We start from the raw sequence: 14542 nt of genomic DNA, 5'->3' as shown, positions 1-14542 counted from the left end.
TATTTGTGCCTTAATAATTTGATGGGTGCCAAATTGAGTACACTAGAGTGTTAATCTGTTGACACAATTGTTTAAAGCATTGGTTCCTCTGCTTGGTTTTGTGTGGCAAGCCAATTTAACATTTATTAACAAGTATCCTTTTTATCTTGTTTAATCCTAACACTGACACAAGCTTCTGATATTTGTATATTTATCTTCATATGCATGCATTTTATTTTCGATTGATCAATATTTTATATAATAATAAAAAAAAATATTTGTTGTTATTAATGTTTACTAGTTTGTAACATAACTAAAATGTATTCATTTAATTCTATTATGTTTTGTGCTATTATCATTTTGTTTCATCTGTGATTTGACAAATAAAAAGCATTAATAATTTTTGCTGGTGCTGTTTTCCTTTGTTTTAGCTTTTATTGTTATTTATGATAATACACAATAGTTGTTTGAAACGTAAATTATTTGATTAATTATGTAAAATAAACATGAATAATTGTATTTAGTTCTATTCTAGTTCTGTACTGTTTTTCTTTAGAATATTTTATTTTATTTATAATAATATTAATAATACTTATTAATGTTTTATAATTGGTTTGAATATTTAATAAATAAACCTTATAATATTTATTTATTTCCTTTTTTGTGCTGTGTTGATATGTTTTATCTTTTATTTTATTTATAATAATTATGTTTATTATTAATAATTATTAAATTAATATTCGTGTTCATATATTATATATTTCATAAATAGATAAACATGAAGAATTATTGACATTTTTGTTTTGCGTTTTTCCATCAAATGTATGTTAACTCGGCCTGCCATAGGGTTCTTTCCCCATGACGTCAGAGGAGGTGGAGCCGCTGGGAGAAGGAGGCAGGTGAGTGCGCAGGTGGAGCGCAGCGTTGAGTTTCCCAGCAGCTCAAAATAATACTCGGAGAGGCCTCCGGGAATAGCGCACTCCAACTAACATGACATAAAACAAGGTCAGCTTTGGAATACACCTGCATTAATAACCGAATGCTTACCTGAGCTTTTGTAAAACTCAGATAACTTGGACAAACGTTTTATCAGCCGTGGAAATGATCAGTTCGGATATTTTGCGTCCGACCCTGAACCCTGCGCGTAAAGCGCTCGGAAAGCTCGCGACCAGACTGGAGGAGGTGAAGAACCCCTGGAGACAAGGATCAGCGCTCGAGCTCAGCCACAATGAAACCGCTCGGCTCGCCACCGACGCGCTCCTGGAGCACGGCGAGAAGGAGTACAAAAAAGTATTGCAAAACGAAAGAGAATTAAACTTTCTGTCCTCTCAGGAAATACGTTATATGACCGAGAATGTGGCCAAAGGTGGCGGCGCGGATAGCGGGACTAATGGAGTGGACATGGAGGAAGGGGACACGGTGTCCGAGCTCACTTCAGGCACTTATTTCCCTATGATGTCCGACGAGGAGCCACCAATGTTGGAGCTGGGCTGGCCAGAGGCTTCCAACCGATTTGGACCCACCGAAGCGCAGATATACTTCCAGAGAGACAAGTCAAAAAACGTCAAAGATCACATTCGTTCTCTAATTAGTAAAGCCAAGAAGGTAAGAACAGAAGAAACCCACTCATATGCAAAAATAAATAAATAAATACAAACGCCGCTTCCTTTTGGTTTGCAAATGTGCTTTGCTTGAAACTTGCATCTCTGTGTGGCAGCTCATTGCGTGACGTGTGACGTCACACGTAAACAATGTACTTTTGGACCGCTTCAGTGCGTTTGATCAGCTGTAACTTTTATTTACCACAAATTGTGAAATAATCAGACCCCCAAACAGTAATTTTGTCACACACAAACCTGTCTAAATGTTTCTGAAATACAAATATCAAAACACTAAGCACAAGCAGACTCGCCAAGCGAAACCTTTCACAAAATAAAGCTTGTTTTAAAACAATGCCGTTCAAATGCTTTAGATAAAGTTGGCAAAAATGGTGGATAAAACTCATTTACATTCAGAAATTTTATAAGTACGACTTAAATGTCCAAATGTTTCACATTCACTAAATGTTAATTTAGGTGAGATAACTATTGAAGAATTTGAAATTGCATAAAAATTGTTACATAAGTCATTATGAATAACTAAATTGCTTGATTATTATCATGAGATGATTAACTGGAAGCAATAAAGAAATAAGTGTTGCATGTTTACAGATTGTGGTTCATTTGAATGCATCTTTATCTTTATTCCACAGGTTATTGCTTTAGTCATGGATGTTTTTACAGACGTTGACTTGTTCTGTGACCTGATGGAGGCCTCCAACAAGCGCCGGGTTCCAGTTTATATTCTACTGGATGAGAAGAATCTCAGCTATTTTTTGAATATGTGCTCAGAACTGGACATCCAGAATTCACACTTAAGTGTAAGTCAGACGCTGACGCTCTCTTAGAAGTGGTGTGGTCCAGCTCATGTTCAATGTTCTTATCCTTGCACATAAGTTTTAAGAAAGCATTCAATAAGAAGGGTGTTCACAGTTTTATATATGAATGCATCTGTCAGTCAACAGCAAAACATAAGTCTTATGTAAGTTTCCTTAAGTCTATTAGGTCATACAGATAAAAAGGAAATGTCGAGTTGAATGAGTATACATTTCAAAAGCATATTTGTCAAAACAAAACCCTTTTTTTCTCTTACTGCTATTAATATTGGTGTACAATTAATATTGTTTTTTTTTATTAAGTAATTATTAAACATTTATTCAATGCTGCTTTGTTTCAGAATATGCGGGTAAGAAGTGTATGTGGAGACACGTATTGCACCAAAAGTGGAAAGAAATTCACAGGCCAGGTTCAAGAGAAATTCATGATCATTGACTGTGAGGAAGTCATAGCTGGATCATATAGGTATGTTAATCATGTTGTTGATGCATTGTGTAATTCCGTTTAAAAATTCCTGTTATGTATCTTTTTTTTTTTTTACCCCAAAAACGTAATTACTGAAGTTATTCTACAACTGTAAATCTTGGTAATTTAATGAGATCCTTTAAATTGATAGTACTTTAAGAATTGTTTTGTTTATATGATGACCAAGTTATGCCACAGAGTTGAAATGATTTATATATATGTATTTATTTATTTATATGCTATTATAGTTTTTTGTAATATTTTCAGTTTTCATTATAATTTAGTAATGTTTATTTTTCATTTGAGTGTGCTTTTTATATTAGTTAGTTAAAAATATATTTAGGTTTTATTTGTTTTAATTTCAGTTTCAGATTTAGTTCAGTTTTAATGGTTTATTTATTTCCAGTATATTCTGCACTGATTATACAATGATTTCACTCACTTTTCTGTTAAGCAGGAAACACAATACTAAATTGTGCATTGCACCCTATTTTTACAGATTTATCTTTTTTTATATATAAATATATATATATTTCTAAGTCAGCATTTCCAATTTCTGATTATTTGTTTTATTATTATATGTATTTATTATTATATGTTTTTAATAATTTTATGTAATCCAGCTTTATTTCAATAAACACTGTTTTTAATAGTTTTAGTTAGTAATATCAAGACACTGCTAAATAGTATGTTTTTGTAGTATATCACAGTAATATTTTTTTAAAGCCAGCTACACTAGAAGCAACTCAGATTTTTCACAGGAGGAATTCAGTTGCATTGAAATTATTTGCGTTGAAATACCCATCAGTCCAGGCTTATCTCCTGTCATATCACTCTGTATTATGGAAATCATTTTAGCGCGTGACAGTGTTGTGGCAGGAAGATGACAGGACATGCGCACCTCATGCGCTCCAGCAGACATCTGTAGACTTGAGCAGCTTAGCAATGAAAACATGATGATTCTGCATTTCTCAGGCCCCGAGCATTGGCATTAGACCTCAGTGCCATTGTGTCTGTCAGCTTTCAAGCCTCAACGGCTAATTTGGTTTGGAGGGGCGGGGTAGTTTAACTGATGAATTATGCAGACAATATGTTGATTTCTAACAGTTATGCCTGTTTAGACACAACAAGCGATCTCAATCTTACATGTCTGAAGGCTTGGCTAATCTGCTTCTCCGTTATGATGATTAAGAATTAGTTGGTGAAGGAGTTGTCTTGTTGTTTTAGGGTTAGTGCGACTGATAGCAGCCCGTGGATAAATTCATGTGTGTTAGCACACAGGTGTGTGGATAGTGGGTGAGGCCATAGGGATGTGTTGAAGGCTTTGCTCATATATAAGAGACAACAGGGAGTTTTGTTTAACTAGAAGTCCATACAGTACAAAGGGAATTAATTGCAAACTTATTACTAACAATTTGAACTTTTTAGATCTTTGTCACCAGAAAGGAAATAATTAACTGAGATGCATAGTTTTTTTTTTTTTTTTTAATCGAACGGTTTGTTGAACTTTTAGATAAAATTGTATAAATCTGTGGAAAAAGTTTGCATATGTGTTTCTTGTTAAGTATCATATTTCATACATCAGGCTTTAATAAGGACATTGTGCTCATATTTTAAGAGGAAAAAAACTCAGTTTTATTTGCAGGCCCAAACTGCAATTTTATGCAGTTAGTGATATTTATATGACCAAAAAGTAAGATGAAATTTTGATAGCTTGTAATGCAAATCAATGAGACCTTTATAACAGTATAGCAGATATTCATAAAATGCATATAAATATCAGTTGTCACTCTATATCTCTCAATAATATGTCTTGGTTATGTGATATTTAATGTTCTGTAGTTTCAGAACATTTCATGGAAAGCAATACAATGATTGATGAATGAATGATACTCACGATTTCGCCAGATTTTTCCAAAAATTGTGTATGGATTCTCAAGTAAACCAAACCGTTTAAAATGTATTCATGTTTTGTTTATAAAAATCATTAAATCTCAGAGGGAAAAGTTAGCGATTTTTTTGAATGATTCTAAAGGGTGTTTTACTTGCTAAAAGTATGAACTATCAATCAGACGAGAGAAGTTTTGAGCAACATGATCAGCAAAAGTTTTGATCATGTTGTTCATTTAAAGGCCTTAGAAATTAATTTATCAAATGTTACAGTAGACTTTATAGGGTTAACCTAGAAACCAGAAAATACTGTGATGTATTGTAAAGCTTATCACATGCTCTTTTACTTGTGTTTTATGCAAGACATTTGAGTTATGCCATAAACAGATGGTTAGCTTGAACATAGTTGATCACTTGTTAGCATAAGTCACCTGAACCATCCATAAAACTGTCTGGACAGAATCTTTAACCACATTTATGAAACACGCAAAGAACAAATTTCTGTGCAACAATTTGTTCAAGAATGGTTTTCTGAATGTTTTCACAGAAACTTGTTCTGTTCATGTTTCATGAATGAATCCATTTGTATTGATTGTGCATTTTTTTTATAGACTCTTAAATGTTAAATTAAATTTATGCATTTAGCAGACGCTTTTATCCAAAGCGACTTGCAGTGCATTCAGGCTATCAATTTTTACATATCATGTGTTCCCGGGGAATCGAACCCCTAACTTTGCGCTTGATAACGCAGTGCTCTACCAATTGAGCTACAGTAACATATGTATAATTTTCTGTAAACTATGCAGTTTTTCCAAGATATTAATGGGCCATTTTTAAAGCGTAGTCAATGATTACATTTTCCAATAAATATTTGAGGTTATGAATTAACCTTTTGTATCTCTCTCTGTTCTTTCCTCTAGTTTTACTTGGCTCTCAGGCATGGTTCACAGCAACATGCTTATGCACTTCTCCGGCCGCGTCACAGACTGCTTTGATCGTGAATTCCGCTGCATGTATGCAGACTCCCAAATAATAGACCGTTTCCACAATCCAGATGAAGACGGGATGCCTGTTAACTCCTACCACACGCCAGTACCAAACTTAGGCTTGGATTTTCTTGCAGATTACGGCAGCAGGGAGCGAGTGTATTCGGAGCACTCCAGCAGCCAATCCAGTGGCAGCGTTTCCAGCATCAAAGCAGCTCCTCCAGGCATGAAATCTAATAAAGTCACACCTGACAAGAAGAACACTGAAATCTTTCAAAAGCCTCCTGACAGGAAGGTAGTCACGAGTCCGGTGCTTCAAAACCCTTCAGGACCTCACATTGTAAGAGGTTCTCCGAATGGGACCCACCAAAGTCAGGCAGTTGAGCGCACTTCCTTCGGTCAAACCGCTGGTGTGGAATGGTCCAAAATAGGACGCTCAAACACTCCCGGACAGACATCCAAAATCCAGGGTTTAGGTCTCTACAGTCCATCACCAACTCAACTAAGTCCAACGGACAACAAGACCACCTCCAAATATCGTCTTCCCACTCCTTTCATCAGTAAGTTCACTGATTTGTTCACTTCAAAGGAAAAGGACTCCTACTCATTCCAGAAGATGCCTACTCATTCCTCTCCGTTTGGTGGGCCAGATCTTTCTCAGAACGAACCAGAGAGTAAGCAAGGTCTTGCCTCACCAGGACCCATGCTTTTGGACAGGATGGGCCCGGAGAAAGGGATACATCGGCGGGATGAGAAACGCATGACGCTGGGACACAGCAAATTGGACCTTGTCAACCAGTACAACAAGTTAAATCAATCCAAACAGGTATACAGTCGCTTTGAGGTAAAGAACTACATACCTCAGTAATGCTGGGCCAGACTGATTATTCTTTTCTGGTCGACTCTTGTACACAGCTGTTATTGTGATGTGTGAAGGGACGATAGTATCCTTGGAGAGATACTGTTGCTCTTTTTATACACCAGAGAAAAAAATCAACCAGGATTGAGAGGCGAGGAGTGTTTTTATTTTTGTGCATTTATATTTTTAATGAAAACTAAATTCTTAGTTCTAAAGCTGCCTTCAGGATGTTTAGGAAATCATAATAAATAATAATTTAAAAAAAAATAACAGTACATAACATATTTTCAAAATCTTCATAGCTTCTCATTTTTCCTAACAACATTTTCCATAACCAAGACAAAGTACAAAAATAATTATTATTATTATAATTATTATAAATTATTTATTTTTATTTACATTGCCCTAAAAGTCTGTGCTTATAGAAAATCTCATGTTTCCCCACTGGTGATCACAACATTGTTGTGGCTCATGTTGTAAATATGATAATTTTTACATGATTTGAAGGCAGCATTAGTGCTTTGTACCAGTACATAGTACTTTTAGTAGTGTGTTAAACCTAGTGTATGCACAACCCATAACTTCATGGGGCATTTTTGTATTTTTGATGTTTTTGTTTTCTATCTGCCACTTTAGCTGGCAAAGCAGAAGGTTTTGAGTTAAATGTAGCCACTCTGTCTGCCACTGAGTATTACCCTTGGATAGCATGATCGAGGAGGTTACACATGTAGTCTTCCAGACGTTCTCATGTGTTTGTACTAAAATGTGATTCTCGTGTCACTGAAGATATGCATTTAGAGACTCTAAAATGCACTGTGGGTAACGCTGCAATTAGCTGCTTAACTAAAAAGTACTGTATGAACTCATCTCACGATGGACTATGATGCAATTGAAGCTAATTGCAAGGAATACATTATTGACACGATTATTATTTTTTACATTACAGGTAAGCTTTTCTATCTTTTGTTATTTACCAGTGCTAATGAAGGGAATGTGTGTGTGTAAAAGTGTTTGCGACAGCCTACATTGAATGCTGATTAGCATTTGATGGATTTGTTGTCTCTTTATATGCATGTTTGACTTGACTACAAATCTATATATAATCTCTAGCTTTTTATCTGACAAAGTAGAAGATACTGTGAATAAGTGAGGTTAAAAAGAAGATGCACACTTCAGATGTTGAAGTTTCCTTAAAGGACTGATCCAGAATCGACTTTAGTCACAAAACACCTTCATACAGTCGCTGAGAAAACGGATCTGAACAGCTGTAAAGTAAAACTGCTGATCAGGTTTTATCTCTTTATGTCCACATCGACATAAATACCTGCTAGATAGGAGCAGATCCTTTACATTTTAATTATTTAAAATGTTTGAACATAATAACAGATTTCTGGTAAATTGCTAACTTGCACAAGCCAATAACTGCCGATCCACCTGCTGAACACCTCTTGAAAGGCCTTGAACATACTAGTGCTTTACTAGTAACACAGTTAGTGCCTTCAGGAGTTATTAATTCTACACATCTATTATTTTTGCTCACTTTTTTGTCTTGATAATGCTTTTTTGCCTTCCAGTGACTTGCTTATTGTTGTTTGATTTTGTATGTTATAGATGTTATAGAAAATGAAACTGTGATCTATTAGCATAACTGTTTTGGGAGTTCTAGATGTGTAAAATACTTTTACAATTGCACATCTTTACATGTAATGTTTTACATCTTGCATAGCATTTCCAACAGTGTTATTACCAAAGACCATCATAAATCAATAAAGTTTCTGTTTTACAAACCAGATTTTGTAAGTGTAGTAACAAACATATTTAAATGAGTGAAAATGTAAAAATGTTTTGAAATTCAAATCAGTTTTGGGGGAGTTAATGATGAAAAATAGTAACATTACTTATTTTTCAATAATGGCAAGTAACGTTATGAAAAAAAAATGGAGGCATTATTCATTTTAGTAAATTGTTTGATTTGGACATGTTTCTTTAGTGAATTATAATTTCAATGCCGTTACTAAATAGTGTTTGCAAACTTAATTTACTTCTGCTTTTTGTTACAAAATCAATGTTAAGTAGTGTTTATAAGTGTTTTATTACTTGCATTTAGTGTGAACTTATTTTTAAATTCGATGCTATTACCATAACTTTCACCTTATAATTTTTTTTTTTATGGCAGAATAAGTATATTTAACGTATTTGCTGCTTTTTTGTTAGTACTTGAATATCTTAAGTAACTGATTTTTTCAAAAGAGCTGCTTTACAATATGTTTTAACAGTATATGAACAGTATTTTAACATGTATAACAGTATACATTACTAATTAATATATTTACAATTATATTAAGTACTTAATGTTTTCTTGTAAACTATAAAAAAATAAAAAAGTAACACACTGAATTAAACATAGTTACAACAACTGTTATTTTTTAAATTAAAAAAGCTATTCATTTTGAAACTCATATTTACTCTAATAATCTTTTTATTTACAACTTTTAAATAAAATGGTAACACTTTAGTTTAGAGACGAGTTCTCACTATTAACTAGTTGCTTATCAGCATGCAACAACTACAAACTACATTACTAACTATTAATAAGCAGCAAAGTAAGAGTTTGAGACGAAAGTCTTTTAGTTAGTGTGACCAAAACTAAAGTGTGACCCAAAAAATCATTTTTACAGTGTAGGTTGACAAGCAGCAGTTTCAAAGTAGCTGAGGACAGTCACTGTCAACACGGCGTACGTGAAAGTTCTTGCCTGACCTGAGTGTCCACATTCTTGGTTAACACGCACTGAATACAGAAGTGCAGTTCCTCTATAGAAACACGTCATGTTTACAGTCCATGTTCTCATGGGGACCGCAGTGAATGTAATCTTCACCTGCCATCAGGCTATATGAACGTAGATCATCTTCCTCTGTCACTGTAAACCATTAGACCAAATTAAAAGTAATTTCATGCTGGAGATGTCAGTCTGAAAGATGCCAAGTTTATCAGGAAGCTATGTGTTTCTTGAAAAGTGTGTGTGTGTTTTCAAATTGCTGTTTTTAGTGAAACTATGAATGGTTTGTGGGCCCATTTAGCTTGTTGGCTTTTTTATTTTATTATGTAGTATGTATTTGGACATATAATTGTATTATTCGGTTTATCTAAAAACGTTTTTAGTCTGCTGTTGATGTATTTTTGTAGTATGCAGTGTCTAAATGCATCTTTGTTTCATACAGAATTTGCAAGATGCACTGGATTTGCATGCTTCAAACTGCTAACCTGCTTTGTTTTCTGTTAGTTGCCAGAGAGAGTAACTTTAGCCAGCTTCGGCTCACATCATTAACCATTCTCAAAGTCAAAGAGACAGAGATGAGAGTCCTCATGTAGTGTTACAGCAAAACTTACCTGAGAGGACTTCTGTGCTCCATGTTGTGAATGATGTGGTCAAATTAAATAGGTCTGAACCACATGAATATGATTTCCAAAAGCTCTTCATACTGTTATGTATTCTGTGTTGATTTGTTTTGCATTTTGGATGATTTCCTTGTGAAAATTTTCCTATTATGAAAAGCTTTTCACAGTCTATTATCCTAGGATTTCCCAGGAACCTGAGTGTCACGCTGCCAGTCTTTGTTTTCCTGGGTGTTCCCTAATGAGCTCACTTCCCCTTAGGCACTTCACCATAGGCACTTTAATTCCGCTAGTCTGGTTGTGTCTTCACAGTAATTGCACTCCAATTAGAATCGCACAGGTGTTGACAATACTCTGTCATTAGTTTCCCTATATAGAGCTGTCTTTCTCTGTTGTCTTCATGGAGTCCTTACCCTATGTGTCTCATGCTCTCGTTCCCCCGAGACTTCCTCTACCTTCTCATTCTTCCGAGTTCCCCGTTTCATCCGGTTCCCTCTTTTGGTTATGTTTGTCTCTCATGACTGTTTATTTTTGTAGTTACCCCTCTGTTTTAATAAAACCCTTACCTGCATTTGGATCTACCCTCTCTTTGTGTTTTCCCAAACCCAACCGTGACAGAAGGACTCCATCATGCCTAGATCCAGCGGTGTGAGATTTCGAATCGGTTCCCCAGCCACCATGGAGGAACGGAGGGGGAGAGTCCGGAACTTAACCACCCTTCATCAAGAGGGAAGGGAGGTGGGTGGCCTGGCGCAATTGTTTTGGACTTTGGCAGTCGGGTTAGGTTACAATGATGCAGCACTAAAGGATTGGTTTAATAATTGCCTGGATGATCCTTTACCTCAATGGGAGATGAAGGGGTTAGAGATCCTGGACTTTTGGGGGTTTACCAATTACCTGCACCATCGTGCTCAGTGGAATGCAACAACCACACCAGAGTTTCCAGACAAGGCTGCCAGCTCAGCCCCACAACCCAAGATGGCCACCAGCCCAGCCCCACAGCCCAAGATGGCCGCCAGCCTAGCGCCACAGCTCAAGATGGCCGCCAGCCCAGCACCACAGCACAAGATGGCCGACTCAACGCCACCGACTCTCCATCGTAGAGGGCGGAGGAGGAGACAGGCAGCTACTGTTCCTCAGGACCCGGAGAACGTTCCCGAGCGGGCGGCTGCCGTCCATGAGGCCATTCCCGATGCGGTGCCCGCTGCTGTTCCGGAGGCGGTGGCCGAGGCTTTTCCCGATGCGGTGCCCGCTGCTGTTCCGGAGACCGAGGCGGTGGCCGAGGCCGTTCCCGATGCGGTGCCCGCTAATGTTCCAGAGACCGAGGCGGTGCCCGATGCAGTCTCCGAGGCGGTGCCCGATGCAGTTCCCGAGGCGGTGCCCGATGCTGTTTCCGAGGCCGAGGCTGTTCCCGAGAAGGTGCTCGATGCTGTTCGAGAGGCCGAGGCAATGCCCGATGCTGTTCCCGATGTGGTGCCCGCTGCGGTTCTGGAGGCCGAGGCGGTACCCGCTGCTGTTCCGGAGGCCGAGGCGGTGGCCGAGGCCGTTCCCGATGCGGTTCCCGTTGCTGTTCTGGAGGCCGAGGCGGTGCCCGCTGCTGTTCCGGAGGCCGAGGCTGTTCCCGAAGCGGTGCCTGATGCAGTTCCTGAAGCGGTGCCCGATGCAGTTCCCGAGGCGGTGCCCGATGCTGTTCCCGAGGCGGTGCCCGCTAATGTTCCGGAGGCCGAGGCGGTGCCCGATGCAGTCTCCGAGGCGGTGCCCGATGCAGTCTCCGAGGCGGTGCCCGATGCAGTTCCCGAGGCGGTGCCCGATGCTGTTTCCGAGGCCGAGGCTGTTCCCGAGAAGGTGCTCGATGCTGTTCGAGAGGCCGAGGCAATGCCCGATGCTGTTCCCGATGTGGTGCCCGCTGCGGTTCTGGAGGCCGAGGCGGTACCCGCTGCTGTTCCGGAGGCCGAGGCGGTGGCCGAGGCCGTTCCCGATGCGGTTCCCGTTGCTGTTCTGGAGGCCGAGGCGGTGCCCGCTGCTGTTCCGGAGGCCGAGGCGGTGACCGAAGCCGTTCCCGATGCGGTTCCCGTTGCTGTTCCGGAGGCCGAGGCGGTGCCCGATGCAGTTCCCGAGGCGGTGCCCGATGCAGTTCCCGAGGCGGTGCCCGATGCAGTTCCCGAGGCGGTGCTCGATGCTGTTCCCGAGGCGGTGCCCGAGGCTGTTCCCGAGGCGGTGCCCGAGGCTGTTCCCGAGGCGGTGGCCGATGTTGTTCCCGAGGCGGTGCCCGATGCAGTTCCCGAGGCGGTGCCCGATGCTGTTCCCGAGGCGGTGCCCGATGCAGTTCCCGAGGCGGTGCCCGATGCAGTTCCCGAGGCGGTGCCCGATGCTGTTCCCGAAGCGGTGCCCGATGCAGTTCCCGAGGCAGTGCCCGATGCAGTTCCCGAGGCGGTGCCCGATGCTGTTCCCGAGGCGGTGCTCGATGCTGTTCCCGAGGCGGTGCTCGAGGCGGTGCCCGATGCAGTTCCCGAGGCGGTGCCCGATGCAGTTCCCGAGGCGGTGCTCGATGTTGTTCCCGAGGCGGTGCTCGATGTTGTTCCCGAGGCGGTGCCCGATGTTGTTCCCGAGGCGGTGCCCGATGCAGTCCCCGAGGCGGTGCCCGATGCAGTTCCCGAGGCGGTGCCCGATGCAGTTCCCGAGGCGGTGCCCGATGCAGTTCCCGAGGCGGTGCTCGATGCAGTTCCCGAGGCGGTGCCCGATGCTGTTCCCGAGGCGGTGCCCGAGGCTGTTCCCGAGGCGGTGCCCGAGGCTGTTCCAGAGGCGGTGCCTGATACAGTTCCCGAGGCGGTGACCACGAGGACGTGGTGGTCGTCCGCTCCACCCTGGGGGACTCGGGCGGTGACCACGAGGACGTGGTGGTCGTCCGCTCCGCTCTGGGGGACTCCGGCGGTGACCATGAGGACGTGGTGGTCTTCTGCTCCGCCCTGGTGGACTCCGGCCTCGACCACAAAGACGTGGTGGTCTTCCGCTCCGCCCTGGAGGGCTTTGACTTTGACCACAAGGCCGTGGTGGTCTTCCGCTCCGCCCTGGTGGACTCCGGCCTCGACCACAAAGATGTGGTGGTCATCTGCTCCGTCCTGGTGGACGCCTCAACATGCCCTTCATGGACTTATGTTTTGTGTTTTTTGAGTTCTGTTTCTGTCTGTTCCTTTTAGTTTAGTCTGGCCCTCCTTCCCTCCCCCTGAGCCTCCACCTGTCCGCCTCCCTCCTGGACTCCTTGTTTTGTGTTGCACCTTTCCATTCCTCCTGGTTGCTCCTGTCCCTGTTTTCTGTCCCTCCGTCCCTCCCCCTGGTCCGCCGCCGTTCCACCTCCCTCCTGCCTCTTTTTCTGTTGGGGTTTTCCTGGGTTTAGGTGGAGCATCTGGTAGCTGCTCCGTAGGGAGGGGGTAGTGTCACGCTGCCAGTCTTTGTTTTCCTGGGTGTTCCCTAATGAGCTCACTTCCCCTTAGGCACTTCACCATAGGCACTTTAATTCCGCTAGTCTGGTTGTGTCTTCACAGTAATTGCACTCCAATTAGAATCGCACAGGTGTTGACAATACTCTGTCATTAGTTTCCCTATATAGAGCTGTCTTTCTCTGTTGTCTTCATGGAGTCCTTACCCTATGTGTCTCATGCTCTCGTTCCCCCGAGACTTCCTCTACCTTCTCATTCTTCCGAGTTCCCCGTTTCATCCGGTTCCCTCTTTTGGTTATGTTTGTCTCTCATGACTGTTTATTTTTGTAGTTACCCCTCTGTTTTAATAAAACCCTTACCTGCATTTGGATCTACCCTCTCTTTGTGTTTTCCCAAACCCAACCGTGACACTGAGCTTATTTACTTTCAAATACATCTTCCTTCTTTTTATTGTGAGAGATTCTCCGGTGCATGTTCTTTCTTCTAAAGAAAAATATAACTCCCTAATAATTTCCTCTAAAGTAATTAAACTTTTTCACTGGCCACACATGGGCTATTGGATAATAATCCAATCAATTAAAAGGAATAATGTATTTAATGAATGAGTTTAATTTCGTTTTCCTGTTAAATATCCTGTTTCTGAAATACGTAATGGAAGTAAAATAACTTGCATACGGCAATTTACGTCAGCTTATTTTTATTCTTTGTAAAGTGAGTTTGCATGAGGATGAGTATTTTTTCCTAGGAATCATTTTTGTTTATATAAGTGGCCAAAGATCAAGTTCACCCTTGAGAGCAACTCGACGTATCCCAGTGGTAATGCTTTAAAAAAATCTTTTGTTACTTGCTATTATTGCCATAACCTGTATTATAGTGTTAAGCAGCATTCGAGCTGAAGTGTGTCATTTCCTGACCACTCTTAAAAATAGTGTCTTTGTTGGCATTTATGGTTCAATGAAAAGCATTTAACATCCATGGAATCTTTCCACTCCACAAAAGGCTCGTTTACAGTGTAAAAAAGGTTCTTCAGATTAATGAAATGTTCTTTACACTAATCTGCACTGATTAATCGTTCACAACAACACCTGGAGCATTTA

General features: G+C 40.8%; 1 protein-coding gene across 1 annotated transcript; it reads left to right on the top strand.

Moving 5' to 3' along the window:
- Positions 1–858: 858 nt before the first annotated feature.
- On the top strand, positions 859–8406 carry LOC128015977 (protein FAM83A). Its single transcript, XM_052600252.1, has 4 exons — positions 859–1584; positions 2231–2398; positions 2755–2879; positions 5690–8406. Exons 1-4 carry the CDS (start codon positions 1081–1083, stop codon positions 6621–6623), a joined length of 1731 nt encoding a protein of 576 aa, XP_052456212.1. The 5' UTR covers positions 859–1080; the 3' UTR covers positions 6624–8406.
- Positions 8407–14542: the final 6136 nt, after the last annotated feature.

This window comes from Carassius gibelio, chromosome A6, assembly GCF_023724105.1.
Source record: "Carassius gibelio isolate Cgi1373 ecotype wild population from Czech Republic chromosome A6, carGib1.2-hapl.c, whole genome shotgun sequence".
Taxonomy (NCBI): Eukaryota; Metazoa; Chordata; class Actinopteri; order Cypriniformes; family Cyprinidae; genus Carassius; species Carassius gibelio.
Note: the sequence above shows the minus strand (reverse complement) of the source record. Positions and strands in the feature narration are given on the sequence as shown.

Bases quoted from the DNA above. Each gene is read 5' to 3' on its own strand.
- LOC128015977 (XM_052600252.1), top strand. From the start codon at position 1,081: ATGATCAGTTCGGATATTTTGCGTCCGACCCTGAACCCTGCGCGTAAA. The intron at 1,585-2,230 runs GTAAGAACAGAA...TTTATTCCACAG, and splicing joins TAATTAGTAAAGCCAAGAAG to GTTATTGCTTTAGTCATGGA. The intron at 2,399-2,754 runs GTAAGTCAGACG...GCTTTGTTTCAG, and splicing joins TCCAGAATTCACACTTAAGT to AATATGCGGGTAAGAAGTGT.